At 38.0% G+C, this 26,231-nt stretch overlaps 2 protein-coding genes and 1 long non-coding RNA gene across 8 annotated transcripts in view; 1 reads left to right on the top strand and 2 right to left on the bottom strand.

The window, feature by feature from the left end:
* Positions 1-1,087: 1,087 nt before the first annotated feature.
* dpysl5a (dihydropyrimidinase like 5a) lies at positions 1,088-15,725 on the bottom strand. 2 transcript variants are annotated; one of them, XM_042500543.1, is made up of 13 exons: positions 15,631-15,725; positions 11,774-12,044; positions 8,697-8,855; positions 8,121-8,300; positions 7,906-7,974; positions 7,680-7,724; positions 7,495-7,570; positions 6,066-6,222; positions 5,818-5,959; positions 5,157-5,299; positions 4,817-5,024; positions 3,841-4,009; positions 1,088-2,697 (listed from the first exon to the last, which is right to left on the bottom strand). In XM_042500543.1, the coding sequence occupies exons 2-13, from the start codon at positions 12,032-12,034 to the stop codon at positions 2,612-2,614; spliced, it is 1,695 nt and encodes a 564-aa protein (XP_042356477.1). In that variant the 5' UTR covers positions 12,035-12,044; positions 15,631-15,725; the 3' UTR covers positions 1,088-2,611. The 2 variants fall into 2 exon arrangements, with proteins under 2 accessions (XP_042356477.1, XP_042356475.1); XM_042500541.1 differs by lacking the exon at positions 15,631-15,725 and adding an exon at positions 12,212-12,270.
* A 2,547-nt stretch (positions 15,726-18,272) lies between these two features.
* Positions 18,273-26,231, bottom strand: part of LOC121953434 (DNA (cytosine-5)-methyltransferase 3A-like) — a 50,691-nt gene continuing 42,732 nt past the window's right edge. For 3 of the 5 annotated variants that reach the window (XM_042500537.1, XM_042500539.1, XM_042500536.1), the window contains 5 exons: positions 25,791-25,881; positions 25,486-25,634; positions 24,985-25,070; positions 22,830-22,899; positions 21,366-21,768 (listed from right to left, as the gene is read on the bottom strand). In XM_042500537.1, the coding sequence (XP_042356471.1) occupies positions 21,451-21,768; positions 22,830-22,899; positions 24,985-25,070; positions 25,486-25,634; positions 25,791-25,881 (714 nt within the window). In that variant the 3' untranslated portion in view covers positions 21,366-21,450. Of the gene's footprint in view, positions 21,769-22,829; positions 22,900-24,984; positions 25,071-25,485; positions 25,635-25,790; positions 25,882-26,231 lie in introns of all 5 variants that reach the window. The other 2 variants (XM_042500540.1, XM_042500538.1) reach the window with 1 other exon arrangement.
* Positions 23,532-25,022, top strand: LOC121953438. The gene is made up of 3 exons (XR_006106513.1): positions 23,532-23,588; positions 24,235-24,329; positions 24,953-25,022. It is a non-coding gene; the product is annotated as an uncharacterized LOC121953438 (long non-coding RNA).

The following is a 26,231-nucleotide window of genomic DNA, read 5'->3' on the forward strand; positions in this document are numbered from 1 at the left end:
AATGTAGCCAACCGTTATCATTTATTTTGGGACTCCCCAAAACTTACATCCCATTGGTGTGAAGTTCATAATTGTTTAGAAACTGTATTTTAAATCTCTATTCCATTCAGAGTTCTGACAATAGATTTGGGCACTATAGCACTAAATTTCCAATCTATAGCAGACAAATACTGACCAGGAGATGGTTACAATCAGATGCTCCAATAGTTGAAGAAATTAATTAATAGTAAATAGAAATAGTTAATGAAATTTACATAGTTTTTGTCAAAAAAATCTCTTTTTAAAGGTTTTTCTTTTACAACTATATTACTGCTAACAATAATTCTGTGCTGACCATCCACTCCAGCAGACCAAATCGATCATATTATTATTATTATATTTGTTACAGGTAATACAAAAACAAGTTAGATACAATCAGGGATATGTAATCAATAAGAAAATGGTATTTGTATTAAATAAATTAATCAGGAAACTATTCTAACTCATACAAATTGGTCTGTGACAGGGCCTGACATCTCAGCAGTAACATTTGTACACATTTGTAATGTATCAGCAATGTTAAAACAGTCCATTCTAAATAAAATTAAATGAAATAAAATAATAACATAAGAGGATGTAAGTATTATACTACTGCACAAATTTGTTCATATTATTTTTTTCTGTTTGCTCTTTGGATGAAATATTAAGGATATTTACCTCTTTGACCCTCAAAAAGTTATTTACATAAAACTTCAACATCTAAAGAAGTGTGCAAAGAAAATAAACTATTGGTGACACTGTTAAGAACTCATGGGCACTAAAGCCGTCAAATAAATGTGGTGGAGTAAAAAGTAAAATTTTTCTCTGAAATGTACTGAAGAAGTATAAATTAGCATAAAAGTGAGGGGTTTTAAAGAAAGGTACAGTGCAAGTGCAGTACTTGAGTAAATATCCTCAGGTATTTTCCACCAGGGGTCAGCAATCAGACACAGGATTCAGTTTGAGATTTCATTGTGGTTTATTTGCACTCAAATCATGTGATAAAGAGCTGCAAGAGAAAAAAGAAGATAAAAGGAATTTCAATGTGAAAACACATTGTTCAGCACCAGTGTAAAATTGGGAGGCGGAAAGACACAAACAAGATTCATTGTAGCTTCTAAAAGTGAAATCTGTCAAAAACAAACGAAACAATTAAAGTAGGACTTTTACTGAGGATCTTCTGAACAAAACGGTATCTAAACATGATCAAAATCTTGCGTGCATCTCTTCTTACACTGCAGTTTTAACAAGAACACAACAAAATCAGTTCCTAAGACAAATATTCACAAGAAAAACTAAACACAAGCAATAAAAATACAGTAGTAGTATCAGTGCTTTTTGCTGTAGTTGTTACAGAAGAAGTTGTTTAAGAAGCATGCCTTCCAGTAAAGATGCTGAGCTCTCAGTGATGTTCAGTGTGAAGGCATTTGATCCCCTGAAGAAATGGCATTATTTGACTGCGGTTAAACTTCAACTCTGTGAACACTAGAGGATCATCTCACCTTCTCTATATGCTTCACAGTGATGTGTTACATTGGAAGTGTCAGTCAGGGGAACATGTTGAACCCAGACCAGTAAAATGTGCCCACTCTAAAACAAATGACAGCGATCAACATGTCATGATCTGCGCCGGCGGTGCGGGACGATGTGTTTGTGGGTGTCAGTGTTCTCAGGTGAGAAAAAGGCAGTTTGGGTGAGACTTTTTGCTCTCTGTGGAAAAATGGATACGATCACAAAGTATGCTGCATAACATGAGCAATATTAGTGCTTATTACCGTAGTTCTAACTCTGCTACCGTGCACAGGACACACAGCATAGGTTCATTCACATTTGGTGGGGGTGGAACAGAAGTCTATTCTGCTATAAGGCTGTAAACATGATCTGAACTTCTAATTTGACAAACTACTGAACAAAGACCTCGTTCGTACTTAAGAGATAATTCTAACACAGTAGCATGGACGGAAAATAGCACAAATAATGCAATATAAAAAATAAATAAACAAACACATAAAAAGGTTAGCTTGCATTCTGATATTTTCCTCAATTGGTCAACTATACTTTTCACAACTGGCATTTTAATGTCATGCCGACACCCTTGTAATAAATTATTACATTTCATTCACCATGGCTCGCAGTACAAAGACATTTGTGATATTTGTGACATTAAATCATGTAAAAAGGCATCTAAATAGTACATGATACAAGTGCAAAATTCGTATTTTACAGTGAGGTAAAACAATCGCATCAGAAAAACCACGACTCGCCTTCATACTCCTAAAACTATTAGTAAGATATTTCCCCTAATGTGATCCAATAGCCAAAGTAATTTAATGTCAACTCATTTTTTTAATTGCTACTTATATTTGGTTAACATTCGACTGAAATTTTGTAGCTATAACTTAGCAATAATTTTCCTTCATCCAGTATTATTACGACAATACAGTTTTATGTAACAGTGCTGAGTTCAAAATAAAAACATGACTCCATTACCCCACACATATTCTAAGCTTCCAGAAAGAAAAACAAATCTTGCGTGGCCATATGCTTCCCTCAGGTGTAATTTTTCCGCTTCATGAAGTGGCCGTCAGATTGGTTACCAGATCCCGCTGGATCTGCCTCCAGGAGGAGCGAGGATCCTGGCCGAGGATCTCTTTGGAATATTGTCATCGATCTGGGCACCTGGAGGGAACATGATCATGTGGTTCAGCAGTGACACACGAGGAACTGCTTTTTAGTGTTTTATGTGCAGCTCAGTTAAGTTTTAATGTTGTCTTTAAACAGCTTTTGTTAAGCTCCAGATTGGAAAGTATTTGGGTGTAATGTACACATTTATGCCCTGAATAATGGTTATACTCAAAAACAAAGGCTAAACTAAACCTCTGGCACAAACATATCGCACATTTAATGCCAAAAAAAATCTCACTAACTTCCTTATTTGCCCTACAAGTGTACTGAGTGGCGATGCCCTGGTGGCCTAGGGGTTAAGGTGCTAACCATAAACAGTTCTGAGTTTGGCCACAGACCTTTGTTGCATGTCAGTTCCTATCTCTCCTCTCATCTAAAGTTAGCTCTCCAATGCCAAATCCCTCTAATTAAGACATAAAAATACTTGTCTTACAAAGTCTATGTAGCTCCAAGGTCTGAATATGTGTAAATGTAAAGAAAAAAAATTGAAAAAGGGATGTATAACCTTTCTATATACCTTGGTTTGGCAAGTAACATTCCTTTGAAAAGTGCGATTAACCCTCTGAAACCTGGAATATCAGTTTTTTTGTGCGGCTTTCACATGCCTTTCACATGCATTTAAACCTCTGGAACCTGAGAAAACTGGTTTGATTACTCTTGAAAACACGGCTAAAAAGGCAATTAGGAACTTGGGAAGAAATGTCCCACAAACTGAAAGAAATTAGGGAAAAGGAAATTACCTGAACATTTGTTTAAAGAGGGAGAGATACAAAGTGATAAAATGAATACATGAGATTATTATTATTATTATTATTATTATTATTATTATTATTATTTCTTTTCGCTTTCTTGTTAACTTGTAACATGTAACTTCTTCTCTTGTGTTTGACAGAAATCAAGTCAATTTTCTCAGGTTGGTCCCTTGACCATAGCACCCTCATCAGGCCAAATATTGTATGTTTTAAAGGTTGGAAAACTGTAACAAAAAACAGCATTTCCAAGTTTCACCAAAAGTACTGTAGTGTATGTGTATGTACCAGTGTATGTAGGAATATTTGAGTTTTCAGGCAAAGAACATTTTATGAAAGAAATATAGAAATGTCACTCTGGTATCTGAATTAATCTGTTGATTCTTACCAGACAGGCTGAAGCTGGACTCTTGGAGGTCCCTCACGCCCCCGTGTCGGGTGCAGGGGCGCGTCGGAGTGTCCAGATCTGAAACCCCAATGTCCCTCTTTCCTGAGTTGGCCACTGCAACCACCTCACCTTTGTAGGGCTCCCGCTCCACTGCTTTCACAGCCTGGCTCTGGTAGGTCATCATGTCAACACACACACACACACACACACACACAAATATATTAACCATACATATGTATAAAATCAGGGTAACAAACATGTTGTAGCAAAAGACGTGTCTGAAATAGTTTAATACTGGTTGATCCGATGGCCAAGTTCAAATCAAAAGGTTGTGTTCAAATCATGTCACGGTCAAAACATTTGTTTTTTTCATCACAAAGTCAATGTGTTCGGCCGTGTCAAGATAACAGGACAAATGACTGGGTATACAGTACATGAAATAAGCATCCAGTTTATGTTTTTGTACCACATGCTGACACTCGAGGCACAGACACCAGCACTGGCCGGTAGTGTGTACGGAGAAATCAGAGTCTCATCAGAGCTCATCAGAGTCTAATTACTCTACTGACAATTATGACTAAAGAAGCAAAAGAAAGGGAGGGAAAAAAGATGAATGAAGGAAGAAAGGAATTGATAAAACAAACAAGGAAACAAAAGAGGAAAGGTCGAGAAGCAAGGAAACAAGGAAACTAAAGAAGGAATGCAAATATGGGAGAGAAAGAAGGAAAGATACTAAAGAGGAGAAGTTAAAAGCATGAAACAAAAGAAGGAATGAAAATAAGGAAAAGAAAGAAACTGGGAAAGAAGGAATGGAAGAAATGAAGAGTGAAACAAGGAAACTAAAGAGGGAAACTCAAGAAGGGAAAAAAAAGGAAAAAAGATATAAAGGAAGGAAAGAAAGACAGAAAGAAAGGAATAGAAGAAGTGAAGAATGAAGTGAGAAAACAACAGAAGGACAGACAGTTGTGTCTGATACCTTTTCCCTCTGAACCATCTTCTTGTAGAGGTAATCTGGGAAGGTCCTCAGTGGGCAAAACTTTCCAGAGCCCTCAGCACACGTGAACATGCCATTTTCATAGACCAGACGTCCACGGCTGATGGTAACCAGCGGTACGCCATGACAACGCAGACCTTCATACAGGTTTATATCTCCTCCCTGGACCTGGTTATCCACAGAAATGGTCCTGCAGACAGAGATGAGAAAGAAAAGAGATGACCCAGTTAAATCAGACAAAAAGCTAATCAGCTTCGGGGATTCGAGATAAAAGCTTCAGTGAGACGAGCCGGTCGATGAATGGATGGATCGAGTTTCATACTTGGATCCCTCGGGGTCCCAGACCACCACATCAGCATCTGCTCCGGGGATGATCCTTCCTTTCCTCGGGTAGAGGTTGTAGATCTTGGCTGCGTTTGAGCTTGTGACTGCAACAAAGCGATTCTCATCCATCTTTCCTCCAATCTGTGAATTATAAAAAAAAGACGACTTAAAATATCTTTCTATATCTAAAGGATTTACTTAAAACCACACACAGAACAAAATGGATAGTTTATGTTTCTTTTACCAGACCACATTGTAGTGTAACTAGTCTACATCTTTATGCTTTGATCCAATACCCTTTTATACCAAACTTCCCTCTCTACTTACTTTCGACACTTATTTTATTTTATTGTTTTTATTTAATTTATTACCCCCCTTCTTTTGTTCCACCTAATTATTTGTTGATTCTATTTTATTTATTTATCTATTTTTTTATTTCATTTATCTATTTATTTATTATCCCTTTAAACATGATTGTAATGCCTTTATGTTTATTTGGGTTTTGTACGTTCACATAAATCAATAAAAAGAGAATTACAAAACACACAAACAAACATCTGACTGAAAAACAAGGGCACCATAATCAGATTTTTTGTGTAAACAAATCAAGTGTCCTATTTATAGAAGTTCTTGGACAGGAACAAAAGAGCTACACGTACCACTCCTTTCTCCCAGATGACGCTCATGCGATCCTGAACTCCAGGAAGCCCATGAGGGATCTTTGTGAAGTCATCCTTGCCCATGGCTCTCTGTTTGATGGTGAACGGTCGGTGATCGGACCCCACAACATTCAGAGTGTCACTGCGGCCGAACAGAGTGAGATAAAAGGTCACGTTTAATACTGCTGAAACACCAGAGGCGCTGGAATCACAATATATTTACTCTAATTTTCTAGTGTTTTCCTCACTTTCCCAGCAGGCTCATTAGGAAATTTGGAGTATTTGGGTCCAGGCGCAGAGGAGGCACGGTAACGTGGGCAGCAGCATGGGCCCAATCAAAATGATAGTACTGCATACCGTTCAGCACAGCGTGGGCTGTGGTCGTCTCACCGTGGACCACCTTACCTGTAGTTACACAGAAAAATATGGATCACACTGGATTAAATGACAGTGAAAAGAGTGTTGTGAGAAAACAGGCAGAGATTAACCAAGCAAGAGATTAAAAGATTAAGCAGGCAAACTGTGACTTGTTCCACTTTAATACATACTAGTGGCTGTTTGAAAAAACCCTTTTTTTTGACCAGAAAATTATTTAGAAAGTTTACTTTTCCTTACATGTTAGTATAACAGGGAAGTTAAGGACGTTAAATTCATTACACAGGAGTATAGGCACTGTTGTTCCTTAGTGTGCTTAAAATAGTGAGTGGAAGGGCAAAATAATCAGTTCCAGTGAGTCATTAGTTGACTGTGTCTTTGAAAAAGTCCATACTAATCTGGTTTCTCTTACGCCAGAATTTGGAACAGTTATTTTTGCTTCTAGTCAAAAGGATCTGCAGGAGACATAATTCACGTTCACACAAACCATTAGATAAATCTCCAAAATACAGAGACTGAAATTAAATATTGATTTGATAATTGTGTCCCACTTTCTCCAAAAAAGGATCAATCTAGGCTATCAGTCTGACGATGAAAAGCACTTGGGGGCAATATTTTGGGGGTTCTGGTGTAGCCAGTGGACACAGCAGGCCAAGACTTTCTCTTCCATGTGCTGTTACTTTGTTAACAGTTCAATTAGCAACGTGAGGCAGGTCCAGACAACATTTTGGCTAATCTGTATAAAAAGATAACTGCATATGAATGCCGATGAATTAAAATTGGGTTCTACAATTGCATTTCAGCCAGTACGTTACACCACTTTTACCCTCCACACAGATTGTTTACCTGCCAACCAAAACCCACTCAAATCCAACTGGTAAATACTCCTGGGACTATAAGCTAAAATCTAAAATCCTCTTCCCTACAGACAGTTATAGATAACTGTTTGTAGAGATTTAAAAATTATGATTTCATGAATTGATGATTTCAGCAATTCCAAAATATGTGGGCATGGTCAACCAGTGCTGCGCCCTACGACCCACAGCATGAGCACTGGGTCCTGTTTAATTTGGTTTTCAGGGTTTTTAAAGAAACATTTTTTTTTTCTCATCAAAAATGTCTTCAGGTCAGTGAATTTAATGGAGCTACCCTTTCTAAAATTTGGGAAAATACAATTTTAAAAGTACATCTCCTATGACATCTCAAAGCAATTATTTTTTAAATGTAGGTATTGCATTTTTTATAATTTCATTTTTCACACTACTTGCTTTGGGGAAATTCCCAACAGAAAACAGGTCTTACCCTGCATCTTAGCTGTAGCGACGACATCTCCCGCAGACATACTGGACACATTGACAAGATAGATCGGGCAGTGGGCCTACCAGAAAACACACACACAAGATACAGTATATCATATAGAGAAAGTGATCTTGTGTTTTCAGCATTACACAGTATTTATTTATTTATGCTGAAGAGATGTCACTCACCCTGTTGGCGATGGTTATTGCCCTGTGGGTTGCCTCTGCTTCCAACTGAAAAGAAACACACGCTTTTAAGGACTCACAGTGAGATATTAAGATATTGACTGGATTTATTGAATCACAGAAATTATATTAATAATCTTGAGAAGAGTCTGAGTATAATAAAACTTTATTTTAGCTCAACTGACCCTAGATATTAGAGGAGAAATCAGGATAATCGTGCCTATCATACCTCTTCAGGCCTGCTGATTTCAATCCCCTCTGGGCCACTGATGCCCAGGTCCAATGCTTCCTTTGCACCCTGGAAAGAGAATGCCATGAATAATGTATTCAGCAAAATAGTACAACGTTCATTTACACAACAAGCATCTATGATCATCTACTTTGTATAACAGACATAGTAGATTGAAGTCAGAATAAGAAAGAAGAGAAATGATTCCCCCTCACCTCTGCCACCAGTTCCCCGTTCTCAGCATGGACTCTTGCTATGGCTCCGATGTCCTTACAGTGCTGCAGAGCCTGGAAGAGCTCGCTGTCCCTCAGCATGAATGTGTCCTTATAGGCCATGAACATCTGAAAGGAGTTCACGCCTTTCTCCCTCACCAGCTTCTCCATTTCAGCTCGCACCTGCAAAAAAAATGCAAATAAGTTAAAATGAACCTGAACCCAGGGCTCAGCAATTAGTGTATTTGTAGTTTTTGTCACTTTTATTTGTTAGTATAATCCTTTTACTCTAGATTCTTTTTAACCAAACACTAAGAGCTTATTTCTTATGTCACTAACTTGAACTAGTGTTCAACAATTATATAGTCAGAGATGTATCCTTCCAAGTACAACTTTTGCTTTGTCCTGGCATTAAAAAAAACAACTATTGTTTAGAAAATGATTCACTCCTCTTCATATCCTTTGAACATTGATGGCTGCTTATTGCAAACAGTTTAAGACATATTTTTTGTTGCTAAATGATGATTTGGGAAAAAATAAATAAATCATGAGAAGAGGAAAGCATAGTGTCGGAGATACCTTCGGTCCCCACCAAGTAACTCCCACATGCAGAGCGTAGTCACAGCAGGCTTTGGAGTCGGCCGAGCTGCGGCACTTCTCGTAGGCTTCCAGCAGAGACTCATTCTTCTCTGGCAGAATGTGTGCGATCACCATCGTCGTACCGCCAGCCAGAGCAGCCTGGGAGGAATGCAAAAACAGCTCTCGGGTTACTTATAATATAGGATGTAATTCTGCGATTTGTATTGTGTTTTACTGTAGATTTTATTTTCTGGGTGTCATTTGTTGCAGTAATTACTTTTTTTTGCATTGGGATCCTGCGTGTCTGTGTGTATTTCTGTATTTTTAGATTAACTGCCATTAAACACTAAAATGAACTGAGAATAACTAAATGACACCTTAAATTAAATTAATGATCATGACAGTGAGGCATTAAATGAAGTTGTCGCAGAAGATATTAATTTATTAAACCCATAAATACCAAAGGAACTGTAATCTACGGATCAACACAGCTCATGCTCTGAGCATAAAAGTAGAAGCCTCAATTGCCATTAACGCTTATCTTATGGTTATTTGCAGAGGACTGCTGAGGGAAATATAAATCCTTCAGTAGTTAAAGGATTGACTGCCCCTCACAGTATAATCAAGAGGCACTCGGAGCAATTACAGTATAATTTCTTTACGACATCAGCGCTTCTTACTTTTTATCCCCCAAAAACAGATTTAGATGATCTAAAACTCACACTACAGTAAATCTTAATAACCCTAACAAGTGAAAACAGAGTGTGTTTTGTGTATAAGTGCATGCTTCGCTGAGCATCTGTCAGCTGACCCTAGAGAGTGGAGTGGTGTGTAGTGGGAGGGAGGAAGAGGGGGGCGTGTGTCTGAGAACCATTGTCTCCAAGCACAATGGCGTGAGTGAAAAGGCTTTGCAGCAGTCTTTGCAGCAGCCCCACAGTATCCATGGAAACAGATACTGATCTGCATTTGTCTCCGGACTTATTTTGGAGCAAGGCGGCAGCGGAGCAGGCAGGGAGGGGCGAGGAGAGAGACGGAGAGAATAGTGTCTGTCACCAGCGTCTACACGCCGCGGTCTATCTGTCCAGTCACTAAAACCACTGAAACAATCTGGCCTCCGTCACCTCGCATACTCCATCATCTCAAAGTGCTACAGCCTGATGAGTCACCATGGTGCTCTGAGGCAGAGTGGGCTATCCCAGTCTTCATCAGCAGCCACGATGACCTCACACCACACTCTCTGGCAGCCTCGCCAACAGCAGCGTGCCAAATCATCATCGTGTGATGTTGGCGAAACACAGACTCGTGACACTTCCCGAAAAAACACATAGAACTGCCAAGTAGGGCCAAAAAATCCACTGATAATTTTCTTCAATAATTGATGAAAAATGTTGCCTGTAAAATTGTGAAACATGCCCATCTAAGTCTAGTTTGCACTTAAGCTCACAGCATGCTCTTCGTTCACTTTTTTATGTGCGTGTTTTTAAGAGATTATTCGGTCTGCTGTGTATCTGGTTCATGATTAACACTTGTGATTTCAAAGCGGGATTTGTGACATCTGGCTCTTTGAGGAGCATTTTACACATCAAGTCTGAGGTGTTTCTTCCAACCAACAGTCTAAAATCCAAAAAAATCAGTTTACAATGACAGAATACTAAGAAAGCCATAAAATAGCTGGATAAACCAGATGAACTTTGCTATCAAGGTCACAGATGACATCAGTGAATACTCTGAGTCTGTGGTGGATTTAATTTGTAAAAGAACAGAAGTAACTGTACATGCAGTTAAATCACTCCACAACCAGAAACCAGGGATTACCAGAACCATCCGGAAACATGGACAGTTTTAAACCAGCCACCTACGATGTGAGAAGGGGCGGAAAGGACAAAATTTAAATGCACAAGCAGAAGGAGCTGATGGAACTGCTTTTCTCTGCTGTAAAGCCCTCTGAGGCAAACTGTGAATTGTAATAATGGGCTTTTTCAACAAAATCATATTAAACTGAATAGTCTTACCTAGTATGATTTCATGCACAAATAAATAAATAAAAGGAAAAAATGCTTTAAAGAATGACACTTAGATTTTATCAATTTCTTTAGTTTTTTGTCATTGTATGTTTGTTTCTTTGTTTGTTCTCTTTTTTGTTTTTTTTTCTTTTTTCTTTTGTTTTTATTGTTCGATTGTTTCTTCTCTTCAGAAAAACATACTATTGGTGTCGTCACTTGTATGAACGATTTTGCAACATACACTTAAAATTTATTTTTGATTTTATTCTACCTCTCTCCCACTTTGTTGTAAAAAACAAAAAAATGATGAAGGTATGCTGTGTTGTATGAAACAATTTTGATTCCAATAAAAATTTAAATGAAAAAAAAAACGATTGATTATTAAAATAGTCTCTGAATAAGTTTTTTATCCATTTACAAATTGATTAATCAACTAAGTGCTTGGGCTCTGCCTCCAAGATCAATACTTTCTGACAACATCTAACGTATGTAACTACTAAAAAACCGACCATACTTCCAAGCAATATGGCGTTCTTAGTGTTTGAACTGTCACCATCATCTGCCTAATTTAAATAACATTAAACATGCTGTTTGTATACTATCATTCTGTCTTAATGCTTCATATTTAGTATTGAATTTTACTATTGCAGTCTTGTTTACATTATACACTAATTTCATCTTTTACTTGAAACATCTTTTTGGTTGTGTCTCAAATAACCAACATACTGAAGCCAAAATATTTAGACAGCTGTTTCATTTCATCAAAACCAAACTAAAGAAACATCTCAGACAACTCGGCTAAAATTAGCATCAGTGAAAAGCTTTCATCGATCTCTGTCTGACAGAGAAAACAACACATTTGTGATCAAAATCAATATCAAAGATAAAGGGATATCCAAAAGAATCGAGCTAAATTTATCACAAAAACTGGAACTACAAACCCAAGTTTCTGGATCTCAAGCATTCAGTCACACTTTGACCAAAAAACACGCTCTGTTCTATAATTAGGACAATTCCAGCCGCCCTACTTCTAATCTAAACCCTCCTGTCCTCTTATTTCCAGCAGGACGTTACCTTGGTGCCGCTGTAGAAGTCATCCGCCGTGGTCGCGTTCATGAAGCTCTCCTCCAGGTGGACGCTGGTGTCGATGCCTCCGGGTAGGACCAGTTTTCCCGAGGCATCGATCACTTTGGCTCCACCTGGGATCATCAGCTCCTTCCCCACCTGCTGGATGATGCCGTTCTCGATGTAGACGTCGGCCTCCTGGGTGCAGTCGTCGTTCACCACCTTGCCACCTTTTATCAGGATTCGCACCATCGCTGAGCTGGAAGACATGGCTATTGGTCTGTAAACAAGAGAGAGACACATATTCATTAATGAATTTCTAACCCTGCTTGTGTCGGGTATTGTGGGCAGCTGATAGAAATGTGCAAACAGACTAAGAAAAGTTACAGTGACAGCAGCTTTTTCCACCTGAGACAAAAAGGAAAAAAATGAATAAATTTCCAGTACCTCATCCTGAGGCTGTGTAGTAAGTCTAGCGGAGACAAGAATCAGTGATGCTGCCCTGTGACCAGTCCGTCAGGCTGTGACTGACATCAGCTACAAGACTGAGCAGGCTGTGTCAGTCACTGCCTGTGACCTGACGTCCCAGTAGACAGTGATGTCGTGGTATAATAGAAAGAAGCTGAATCCAGTTGTGGATTACAATAAGGCAGACAAGAGTCAATAAGGCCATTATTTTGAAAGGAGTAAAGCTGCGTAAAGCTATTTACAATGATCTTCACTCACTGAGAGGCTATACAGACAGAATCATAGAGGCTGAAAAATATGTTAAAAGAAAGTTGAAGTGCATTCCCTTACACTACATTTATGTCAAACAGCTCTGCTGCACCACAGTGTTTCCCAACATGTAGATCAGTACATGCAGATGGGGTCACGACATACAGTATTTTATTGCAATATCAACATGATTTATTGGAATTTGTCTCAGTAAGCTCACTTAAACAAAGACACAGAAAGACAAAAATAGTAAAGGCATTCACTCATACAGCACACAACAGATTAAACAAAAAAAAAAAATAATAAAATCCAACATTTAGGAGCACCCTAGATAGGAAACAAGCACCTGCAGGGGAATTAGCAGCAACATTAAATGACCCAGTAGATAAAGTGCTTAAAGGGCATTAAAAATATCTGCCTTATTGCACAATTATTTAACCTGCAGTGCTATTTTTGTAATATTAAGGATGTAGACAGCATCAGGATATGTGAATCTTTGGGGTCACTGAATAATTACTAGGGTAGGACATTATATTATGATTATTTTACATTCTCAAATATTTTATGTTTTCTTGCAAAATGCTGAATACTGTTATGCTTCTAATAAAAGAGCCTGAAAAGGTATAATTCCTGTTTGAATTAAAACTGCTACTGCTAACAGACGTACATCCTGTGACCATGGATGGATTATGAGATAGTATGGCACAGATGTGAAAAAGGAAAGGCCCCGGCATGTTGGAGCAAGACGCACTATTTTGTGTTAATTTTGCCTTTTTTTTAGTTGTTGTTATTATTGTTGCTGTTGTTGTGTCTCTTTGTTCTCGTTATACAGCAAATCTTGTAGTTTTGTTTCTCTTTGTGGTTGTTTAGCCTATTCTCTTTGTTGCTAACTTGTGTCTTTTTTTGGTTTCTTTGCTTCTCTTTGTGGTCAGTTAATTTGTGTCACATTTTGCAGGTGAAGGCCAGGGGTCCCCCCTGACACTTTGGGCCCCTCGGACTGTGCATGGAAGGCCCTGTTCAGTAATGCCAGTAGTGCCTGAGACGAGGAGTCACAGGTAGGCCCACAGTAGATGCGACTCTGAACGAAAGACTCACAACCAGGGCTGTAACTCCACTGAAGACATTGAGGTCATGTCTGTGATATTTTTTTCTAGACAATTTGAGGATTTTTGCGACATGTACAGAGTTTACATTTAATAGTTAAAAATGTACACATGGGGTTGGGGTTGGGCATGGTAGTTATTGACTAATCCCAGTACTTTTAGACTCATTAAATTTATTTTGGAGGACATTAACACCACAAGTAATAATAGATTTAGTATAGGGCTGCAACTAACTGCTAATTTCAATTTTGATTAATCTACCCTTTATTTTCTTGATGCATCGTTTTGTCAACAAAATGTCAGAAAACAGTGAAACGTGTCCTGTGTAATTTCCCAGGGCCAAAGTAAAGTACTCAAAGATGAGTCCTCAAATATGTTTTAACTGACCACAATTCCAAAAATCCAAAGTTATTCAATTTATTTTGTCTGACAAAGAAGAGCATCAAATTCTTACATTTAAGAAGCACGAAACCAGCAAATGTTTAGCTTTTTGTCTTTGAAAATTACTGAAACAATTATTTGATTTCAGTTTTCTGACTAACTGATTAATTGACTAATTGTTGCAGCTCTAATTCAGTATCCAGACTTTCATTCCTGGCAGCATGGAGAGTTGAAACAGTCCTTATGCCTTAACGATGCTCAATTATATTAGTGTAACTGGATAAATAAATATTTATATTTAAAAAATGTCAAGACACACTTGTCTTGTGGGTGTCAAGTCCAAATTTTGTGAGGGTGCATTGAGGTTCTCATGGCCTCATTATTTCTACAATTCTGGGTACAGCTCTGGTCACAACCACAACGGTGGCTCTACTCTGTTGCTTCACTCTCTTCTACTTGATTCTAAATAACACAAAAATGACAGGAGAAATAATCCAAAATTAATTTCTTCACATCACTTTTTGGGGTTAACTGGGTGTGATCATTGCCAGTGATTATCTATTCACCAATAACAAAGACACAATCTCCAGGATCTGCCTCCTCCCTTCTCTCTTACACCACTGTATTAATGATGTGCTGAGTGTGTGTGTGTGCCCATCCTGCGTGCTTGCGTGCATGTGTGCGTGCAGGATGCGTACGTATGAGGGTGCGGCAACTTTACTGCATGGCACGGACTCCTTCACACATCCAGATCTGATGGATGATACTGTGGACGATGGAATAGGATTTAATGTTATATAATTATAATAAAAAGGCTACAAGTTAAAAGGTGAAACACTCCTGCAATATTCCGTGTTCCCTAAAGCCTGTGAGCAGCTACAGGCTATAATAAAGTTATTATCATATTACAGAGGTTATTGCTCAGTAAGCACTATGGAAGTTGACGCCGGTTCGTCAATAGTAAACAGGTGAGCTTATGTTACCTGTCACAAAACCTGAACGATAACATATATGTAATAAAACATGACTCGTTTGCAGATTCAGTATGCAACCATGGCATCAACTACAAATAAAACGCGTGTTTTAAATGATAATAAAACTACAGGCCCCGGTATTAAATGGGGTACTTGTTTTTATAATTATTTCTTTTGCCAATTTAAATACATAAATACCTGCAAATCAAACGCAATCGCAAGTCAGTTAGTATCAAACTGGATGATTATAAAGGCAAATAAGTAATTTCCCTGCTTTAGTATGATCGCAGTGGGATGATGACACTTCCACTTGTGCGACTTGACACAAAGAAACCGGTCTCCATCCGGCATGATCGGTTGCACAGCGTTCATTAGCGACCTAGAAACCGCCTTCCCAACTCTCTAGTCCCTCCTCTCCACCATCCACAATGAAGACAAGCTTGCTATCTAATGGCGCAAAGTGGCCTCAGTATAATCACACCGCCCTGCTGCCAGGTTAAGAGGTGCAGTTAGGCTTCAGGGTGTGTGTGGATCCTGGGAGGGTGGCAGGAACAGCAGGCAGGGCAGACACCCAGACGTGTAGCCAGGGGACATGGAAACAAAGTCTCCCTGCTCCAGGAGAGGATTCCCCCCTCACACATGACAGAGCAGCCAACAAGTGAGAATAATGCTGATGATGTGGAGCACATACCTCCTCTCTGGGCCTGCTGCTCCACTCGGCTCTCCGCTTACTTTCTGACAGGAACAGACCGCAACACAATCCGTGGATGGCACTTTCCAAGGAGATACACACGCACCAGATGGATGCCTTCCTGGCCGGTCCGAGACCAGCAGACCGCAGCATCATCATCGTGAAGCCAGCGAGGAGATGCAAGTAGGACTTCCCGTTGTGGTTTTCAAAATAAAATCTAAGTTGTTTTCCTTTGCAAAGGTTAGTGTGGGGGGGGGGGGCCTTGCATGATAATCAGACCGAAATGCCATATTATTCCACTTGATTAACTCTGAACAAATTGGAGATGTAAGTGACAATTCAGAGGTCTTGAACCAGCTGAATTAAATTGCATTCTAGAGGCAATCTGCATAACATTTAAATACATTTTCACCCATATGTTATTATTACAGCTTTTTATTCCTGCCTCATATAGATCCATGCAAGACATGGGTGTAGATTTTAGGGGTGGTGCAGGGAACACTGCTTAAAACGTTGATGAAAATAGCTCTTTTGGTGCTAAAATGTAATTCTGCTAGATATATTTTGGTAGTGGACACTGGTACCATGATAGCACTTTGTTAGGATAAATGCAGATATATGGTTTAAATGTAAAATAACTACTCCTCACACATACTTCAGCAATTACAAGTAGGCAGTTACTCTGAGACATAATTGGGGTGTATTTTCCTCTTTAGACACCGACCAGCTATCTCTATCTTGTGATGAGGATGGTACTTTAGTGTACTGTGCTATATGCTTGTGTTTTTACTACTGTTTTTTAATTTTGACAGATAAACTAAATTAAAATTAGATTTTATACTGTCAATATAAGCATCCCAGTGAATCAACCCTCGCCTTTTTTTTTTTTTTTTTTTTGAGGATTGAGAGCATTACACTGGTCTTTAAGTATTTGACTACAAGCACATGATAGGACTCACTATGGACACATTTTATGCTTTTATTTTGTAGGCTAATCACCTGTTTTCCGGTACCATTCCGCCTTCCCGTGGTTAATTTGATGCAGCTGGCAGCATCCAGGCCGCGAGACGGTGTGACGCTCCAATCAGCAGCGCCCAGTGAAGGCTTGGTCGCCTAAGCAACCAATTACTTTGGACACAGGGCGTGTCCACTGGGAGGAGGCTGTACCACTATCAGCAGAAGGGGGTGAGATAAAGATATCAGCAGAGAGGCTGCATAATAGAATATTTTAATATATTATCATCAATAATATTATAGATTAAGTGACTTAAATGTCTCTATGACCTTTGACTGAATATATTAATAGCTTAGTTTTCTTTATGTCTTACCTCACATAACCTGGGCTTGATCCTCAGCAATTATAATAAAAGAAAAAATATATATTAAACTGATAAATAATGTATTTATGAGTTTATGGGCATGAGCAGGACATACAAGAGCGAGTGCGGGAACTCTGTGTGATAGATGGCTGAGTAAAGAACTAGAGTGTATACATGTTCAGGTCTGATCAGTAAGAAGCTGCAGGGCAACACCCTTATTTGAAGCACTGTTGGTGGTGAGGACCCAGGTGTCAACACACTGAGCAACAAATCCCCTGCTGGAGGGCAGGATGGCATGGAAACTGGAGCTGAATATCAATATCCACATCTCCACTATCAGCCCCCTGACAATAAGAGGCCAAAACACAGTAATGAGAACATTAATTATGGTTGGAACTGTCCAACAACTAAAATATTAGCATTATAATGAGGCCCTGTGTCAATGGAAGCCCATTTGTGCAATTATCAAGTGGTTTTCTTCACATAATTCTAACTTTTTTTCTATCTTAACACTAAGATAGCTTTTCTTAATTACAATATCTATCATCATTTTGAGTTGGGCTGTCATATTCAATTTTTACCTCACAATTTTTGTGACCTAAAGATTTCACTATAGTGATAATATTGCAATATTTATTGATTCCCACCCCCACCCCCAATCACTATCAGCTAAATCCATCTTTAACTTTAACTGTGCGTTTTGGACCTTTTTTGGCAAATCAATCACAAAATACTCAAAATTTGAGTAGGGAGGTATTTTGCATGAATAATATTTAAACAATGATTTTCTGATGAATTCATTAATGGATTCAGCTGCACCTGTTTATTTTTATATGATATGTGTTTAAAAAAAGAATTTGTAAAGTAACTAATTTATATTAACAACTTATTGTATTATACGGAGGTTTCTTTGCATGAATAATATTTAGACAATTACCAAAATAGTTGCGAATTGATTTTCTGATGAATTCATTTATGGATTCAGCTGTACCTTTATATTTCTACAAGTTATGTGTTAAAAAATCATTTGTAAAGTAACTAATTTAATTTATCAACTTATTGTAGTATAGTAAAAAATATATTATTTTCTTCTGAAGTGCAGTGGAGTAGAAATAGAAAGTGGCATGAGACTGAAATGCTCCTGTAAGTGTAGTTTTTGAGTGAATCTGCTTATTTATATTCCACCACTGTTGGTAAATAACAACTAATAATGTGTTATTTTATTTATATTTGAGATTGAAAACATTTTCAGGGGCTTTGATCCAAAATGTTACATACATTTTTATCAAATACGAATTTTAAAAAAGGACAGGAGGTGGCAGATTTTTGCACAAAAACAATACATTTATTCAAGTGTTCTCCAGCACAAGTACATACGGAGCCTTTATCTTCTCTCTGGACACTAAACTTAAGTATGGGGGAGGGAGGGAAGGGTCAAAGTGGAGAATGACTGCTACATTTGCTGTACGAACTGGTCTTGAGGAAAAAGCGTATAGGCCATTAACAGTTATGACAGAAAGAAAGTCACACAGAGTATCACCGAATATAAAATTATTGACCTGCCTTGAACAGTAAAACTCAAATGTTGTTTCTGATAATTTAAACAAAAAACATCAATTCAAAACAACATTTTTGAAAACAGACATGGAGAATATTACGGCATGGAATGTAGGATTAAGAAGCAATGCGTATTAAGCATACATTATGCTACAGTAAAAGTTATTACCGTTTTTTTTTCTCACACGATTTTCCCACAGATAAGCACCAACTACAGCAATCTCTAGTCTAAAACAATATAGGAAACCTTTCATTATTTGTTATCCTTATTTTTTCAAGTACAAAGTTAAAATGCCTTTGTTAATATATTTATATGAGTGAAATAATAATTCTTTTCTGTTACTACAAGGAACTTAAAAACAGTCATTGTCAAGACATGTTTATTTCTCTTCCAATCAAATATATTTTTCTTGTTTAGATAAAATGTTTAGCACCATCGGAAACACCTACAATCCCCCTTTTTAAAGTTTTACAAAAGGAAACAGAAGCCAAAAAACATAAACAAAAACACCACCATGTAGGGCTGTGCAGTGAAGTTGAGACCGTTCATTTTAAAGCTGTCTGTAGGCCACTATTAAGATCACATGACATTAAATCTGGATTCACTTGACACAAACAAATCAGTACGATAAAGTAGTTGACTTGGAGTCTCCCTACGTCTAACGCTCAAAGCAAGTTTTGAATCAAATTTGTCACTTGATTTTTTTAATTTTTAACCTAAGATTTCTTCCTAATTTGATGATATATATTAGCAAAGAATTATATTTGTACATCTCATACGTAATTAAAAAAAAAAGATAAAAACAAATTGAAAACAGCAACCGGAAAACTCTATGTACAAAATGTACAAACATGAGGGGATGTTAAGTATTATAGGAGAAGGAGGGGGGGATAACATCTGGTTAAAATATCACAAGAGCTCATATTGAGCGCATGGACAAAAATGATGGCAATAAGGTCACTTAAGAAATTAATTACATTAAGAAATTAAATTTCAAATTTAGAATCTTAAATATGATATAGATAAGCGATAGCATCTGTTTTTATTACCCTCTTTGAGTGCCGACACCTCCGTCAAACACTGTGTCAGTTTTACGTTTTGACGAACTGCAGCCTAAATCCTCCATATTTATCTTAGAGGTTACAATCAAGAGAATTTAGTTTGTTAACATAATCCAAATTTGGATCAGCATCTAAATTTGTCAACATGACGACTACGATTAATCAGGGAAACGGCAAAGAGCCGACTGTCCTTCACAAGGGACAAAATATTATACAAAGCGCATGACGTAGTTCCCCAACTCTGTCTTACATTTTACAATCTTAATAGAAATAGACATTCTTTGAATCTGGGTATAACATACTGTATCGCTGCTTTAAAACAGGGAACAATATGGATGATGGAGGGAGGGAAAGGGGTTACAAATGTCAAATCCATCTACTGTACATAGAGTCAAATAACATGGGTTTCACATATCAAAATCCATTCTTTCACTTCTATTGGCACAGCCCTACTGTATACAAAAAGTATTACACGAGGGTAGATCAGTTCACATCATAAAACAAACAAAAAAAAATTCACAAGAACCAATATTTTTTTTAAAATATCAAGAAAAAAAGAAAGTATACATATAAAAGTGCTTTATAATGTTGATAAAACAGCACAAAATTGCTATAAAAAGGTAGAAGAACTTTGTGAAGCCGCACCATATTGTTGAGGATTTTTCACCTGACAGTTTTTCAGTTTCGAGAGGTGGAAGTTGATGAGGAGAGTTACCCGGCCTGGTCACCCTTCCTCCCTCCCTCCAGCAACCACACTAAATAACAGTTGTACAGTAATGTCATTGGTCAGGATGAAACTAGAAAAAAATAGTTTCACAGACGATCTATTTTTTTTTTCCTTTTTTTTTTTGAATGACAGAAAACATCATTTCCCATGTGGCTTTAGCTTCACGTTCTGTTTGTGCAGATCCAGGCAGTGAGCCCGACTGTGGCAAGGCTGAGAGATTAAATGAGCACCAGTACAAACTGTATAAAAGCTGTAAAATGCAGAAAAGAGGATATGCTCTATTTTGCAGTCTACTGTCTCTCACTTCCCTTGAAGTGAATGAAACGGCACAGAACAGATTTGTTTTTATCATTAAAAACATCAAACAAAAGTTTTTTCCAGCAACAGGTTAAGAGGGCTCCGTATTGTCTAGAGTTGTAGCACCACATGGGCTATGATGTTTCTCATCATCTCGGAGCACCATGGTATTGTAACCATATTACAGTAGTACCTTTATTACCTTCAGTTGTGTATAGAAACTGTAAACAAAGAGGTATATGTGATCTGGTGTTTTGGATTCTTAGAGACACAGCTCTCCTGACACTGAAGAAAATGGCCTTTCTCGTCACATCTCTGTGAGGCTCAGTAGCTGGAAGCATGGCCGCACTGCAGGTGGGAATCTCGCAGCTCCGAAGTACAGTGCGCTCACACAGCAGAAACATTTCACATATCTTATTTCCTAACTTTCAGGATCTTTCCCATCGCGTTGCCGTTTCTTTTTAAAATACATGTTTAGCACTTTTCTGTCTCAGTGTCTTGAGAAGAAAGCATAGTCTCAAGTATAGCTTGCACAAACAAATCAACAATACTTGATAACACTGCTAAAAGGTAAAATGACATATCAAAATTAAATAGAATAAGAATTACAATTAAAATACAAGAAATAATGTGAAATCTACGTCAATGTTTCGCTTGCAAATTATACAGGAGTATAATTTGAGGATCAAGGCTCTTATTTCTAGTCACAACATACATGTTGTAGTTCCTAAATGGTTCCGAGCGAGTTATTTCTTGCAGCTCAAACACAGGCAAAGTAATCTTTGAGTGGTGCAAACAGGTGGCGGATAACCGGGACGCTCCATGATCTGCCCAGGAGCCTTTGCCTTGCCAGTCGGCTCATGTTGGACACGTCCGTATAGTGGACTGGGAAGCCAAAGACCCTGACAGAGAAACCAGACAGATACAAAGCAACCAGCAGGACAGACACACAGGCAGGGGGCAGAAGAGTGGAGCAGACAGGGAGATCATTTTGAGATTATGAACACTGAAATAGCTGTGAAAGGTAGTTTGAAGAATGATATTTTCCGTTACATACCTCTCCATCTCAGTGCACCAGAGTATGTCTTCCTTCTCGTTCATGTAGACAGGGAAGTGCTGGTCCTTGCCCTGCTTGATGGAATTAGACCTGGTGGTGATGGTCCTCACCTTGCCAAACTGACAGAGAAGATAAAGGAATAACGGGAATATTAGTCCGTGAATTCATGAGTAAAGTAGCAATCAGCCCCTGGCCTCAGATATGCAAAGAGCCCAACCACCTCTCCTATACAGGACAAAACGTAGACTTTGTGCTGGTTTTGCATCTCTTTCTAGTCGTTATGCATCTTTTTGTGGTCTCCTTATGGATGTTTTTGTGTCTCTTTGTAGTTGTTTTGTGTCTTATTGTAGTAATTTGTGTCCCCTTGTATTTATTTTGTGTGTCACTGTGGTCATTTTGTGTCTCCTTGGGGATGTTTTGTTTCTCTTTGTAGTCGTTTTGTGTCTCTTAATGGTAATTGTGTATCTTACTTGGCTTTTTTTGGTCTTTTTTAGGTAATTTTCTGTCTCTGTTTGGTTGTTTTGATTCTCTTTGTGGTTATTTTGTGTCTCCTTGTGGGTTTCTTTGTGTCTCTTTTGGTCATTTTGTAGTCATTTTTTGTCTCCTTATGGTTGTATTTTGTGTCTTTGTAGTACCTTTGCATCTTTTTGTTGTCTTTTTGCGTCTCATTGTGGTAATTTTGAGTCTCTTCCTGGTCAGCTGGAGTTCATTTGAGTTACATTTTACAAATGAGGGTCAGCAGGCTACCTGACACTGTTTAGTAATCCATCCACACATGAATCTAATAAGCTTTATGGTTTTTTTGTTTGATGCATATGACTGCAAAATCTGAGATTTTGTCTCTTTTATTACTGCATTACAGATCAGATTGTTTGATTGAGATGAGGATTCTGTGAGGTTCTCAGTCCTGATCGACGCACTTTTGAACTGTTACCTCTTGCTGCCACTGGGAGCCACCAGTGTGCATAATTACTTACTCCTGCTTTTGGCAATTTGATTTTTGCTTACATGTCTGACTCTCATAAACTGGTTTTAAAAGAACAGGAAAAAAACAAAAATGATCTGTCTGCATTTACTGTTTGAAAATGCTCCTCTACTAAATCACTGTAGCATAATAAATGTAAAGACTCATGTATTTCTGTTGTAATATAATTTTTCCATCAAAGTATTACACAAGTACCTTTGCTGTTCTGCCGTGTTCTAAGCAATCCTGGAGGTCCACTCTGTCACTGCACATGGCACTCAAAGGCCTGAAAAGAGAAATAACATGAGCCACAATTAATATTTAGACTTTGAAGCTCTTCACTTAACAAATCTGATGCCTACAAAGTACCTGCACTTTTTTTCCTTTGCGGATAGTAGTCTGTCTTTTCAAGTGTCCTCTAAAATAGACAGATCTTCTATTCAAACTGATTAGGTTTACACACGACTTGGTGGGGTGCGTTTGGGGAATCAGATGGGTCTTGGTAATAATAAATGTGCACAGGAGGATTCATAAATGTATTTCGTGATTTATATGAGTGACTCTTCACAAAAATATTTTTCAGTGCAGACAAAATCCTTATGTATAATTGTGTTTCTCATGCACACACACACACAAATACTGCTTGTTTCAAATAGTTTCCATCAATATATGTAGTCTATGTAAAAGTATGTGCAGTTTTCTTTAAAACCATATTTAGACTTTGTCACCTTTGTATGCAGACTGTTGAACCGACATTTTGTTTTTGTCATGTGTGAATTTCACCTGTGCATATTTTATGCTAATTATCTGTAGCCAATCAGATGTCTCCCTCTTCTCAGCCAATCACGGAAGCCTACACTTACGTTCGTACGTTCGTAATCACCGTAATCACGTTCCGTCTGCGCAACCAAACAGCTGCGTGGCTTTAGCTGCGTAGCCATGGACAACTTCAACTTAGTCAGCAGCCGCCTGAGTGTAAGTTAAAAATAACACATTTGGCTTATATCCCCCTTGAAGTAAGTGATAAACATGATAGAAGTATAAATGATTGGTTTTGTTAAACTGTGCCGTCAGCTCCGTTTGTAAGAACATTAATTAAAAACGTCGGTTTTCGTCGGTTTAACTGTTGTATAGCGAGCTACTAAGCTAGCAACTGCCAGCTGTTTTCTAACGTTTCCGCCTGCAAATAACGATGTAAATGAGCTCTATGCTTAACCAAGTAATATACTGCATGGAAGGAGAAGTACTAATACCACACTGTGAAAATACTCCGTTGGAAGACAAGTCAAAACCTTAAGTAAAAGTATGTAACTATTGTCAACAAACTGTACAAACGTAGTCCAAAAGCGCTTAACCCTTTAAAACCCGAGAATTTTTTTGGTGAAAAAAATGGGAGAAGGTAATTAGTGACTTGACAAGAAATTACTCAAAATTAGTACAGAATTTGTATAAAAAAAATAAATATATATATATATATATATATATATATATTTATATATATTATACTAATTATAAAATTAAAAATAAAAAACAAAAAAGGAGACCCGAAATTAGCACAAAAATATTTAATTTAAGGATTTCTTAACAATTATTGATTAAAAATTAAATGTCTGTTTCACAGGGACTAACGTTTTAAGCCAAGGCAGCAGCAGCAGCACGGACTTTGTGCAGTTGAAAGCTCAGAAGCGGTCCCCGTCCCCAACCACACCGCCTGAGGTGAGCAGATCCTGATTCTAAAGTCCTAAGAATTAATTTCTTAATTTAGTTAATATACTACTGGTTTGTCACCATCTTAACCCTTAAACTCATCTTAACCTGCAAATGTGTGGTTTTTTTTTTTTTTTCCAAAGGAGGAAGGATTATAAGAGAACGATTATTTTTTAAAGGAAAAGAAAATGATACTTAGTGTTAAAAATATAATTATAACAATATATGTCAGAAAATGAATCCATACATGTATTTTTTTTTATTTTCCTAAGTTTTTGGGTCATTTTCTTGTTTGTTTTTTTACTTTTTTAAAATATATATATATTCAGGAAATTTCTTGTTAAAAGCCAGTGCTATGGGGTCCCTGGTGGCTCAGTGGATAGAGCGGTCGTCCCCTACATGGAGGTGGCTGTGTCCTCGCTGAAGCAGCCACGGGTTCGAATCTGGCCTTGGCCCTTTGCTGCATGCCCCCCCCCTTTTACACTTGTGCTGGTCTATCAATTAAAGGCAAAAACGCCCTAAAAATATCTTTAAAACTAAAAAAAAAAAAAACTTGTGCTATGTTAAGCAGCAATTTTATAAATATAGTCCCTTGCTTAACGGGTTTATTTGCATCCTTGTGTATAACACAGGCCGCTGCTTCCCTCACCATTCAAACACCAACCTGTTCATGCCAGGAAGGTTACCCCAGAAGTAGCGGGCGCGGTGGGCAGCAGACACTTCCTTGGCATCAATCATCACAGGGTTGCACTGAAATCCAAGTAAAGCAGAGGACAAAAGACACCAGAAACCAAGGTAAGATGCTTTGTATGTGCAGTGTATTACAGTACAGTGAAGCAGACCTTAATAGACATAACTGATTCTTTTATAGTTTTGATTGACCAAAATTAATTTAGGGTCAGGTGAAAATCTCTAAAAATCAAACATTAAACATAGCACATTAAAACTATTTCATTAAGAGTCAGTGCTCCCTTCTCATTATCTGTGTCAAACAATAATGAATTTGTGCCACAAGGGGGCATTCATAAACCATCAATCTTTTTGTTACGGGCGGCACATCATTCTCTATCTACACTGCAGTCTAAGATTTAACTAGTTAATGGAAGTTATGACCTGTACGATTAGATAAATCTTTAGCAACAAGTTCAGGCAGAGAGCAGCTGACCTCTAAGAAGCGAGATATGTCCCTCTTATCGCTGACACCCATGGCAACCACATTTTCAAAGAGCCAGAAGAAAGGCCTGTTCTCCCCCTCCTTTGGCCGAGCCTCGTGGAGCAGCCTGTAAAACTCAAAGAACAGGCGGCCAGTGCCCTCTGTGGGACAGAAACAGTCATTGATCAGAGCTGAAGTACAGGAAGGGGCAAATATTGATGATACTTTGGTGATTTGTCTGTACAGATAATCAACTTGTTGGTATTTGGACAGGATCTTAACCCACATCACAAAGAAAGTCATAACAGTAAACCTACCATAAAGACCTTTCCTAGCAGGGTTGACTATAGAGAGGTCATTGCATGGGCTTCCACCAATAACTAGGTCAAAGGGACCCCACTCCTGTATCTGTGTACAGATAAGATACAGAGTCAGAAACACAGAGATAAAGGCAGAGGCTGTATAGATAATGATATGATGTAGATGGACCCTTGTAGAGTCCAGTGGATGCTTTAAACATGCTTTTATCATGTTGTTGTCTCCATTCTTTAACTGAAATAAGTTCATGAACTTTGGTAATGAAGCATGTTAGAAAAACCTTTGCAATGCCAGACGCCAGGAATAATGTTATATGATGATGTTTAACTGTTGATGTAGCATTTTAGGGAAACTTGTCCGCATTCACAATCACAAACTTTTTCTTTTTACGTTTAATATGTATTGCAGCTGTTTTCACAGCATACTACTCCATCATAACG

Source organism: Plectropomus leopardus, chromosome 14 (assembly GCF_008729295.1).
Source record: "Plectropomus leopardus isolate mb chromosome 14, YSFRI_Pleo_2.0, whole genome shotgun sequence".
Taxonomy (NCBI): Eukaryota; Metazoa; Chordata; class Actinopteri; order Perciformes; family Serranidae; genus Plectropomus; species Plectropomus leopardus.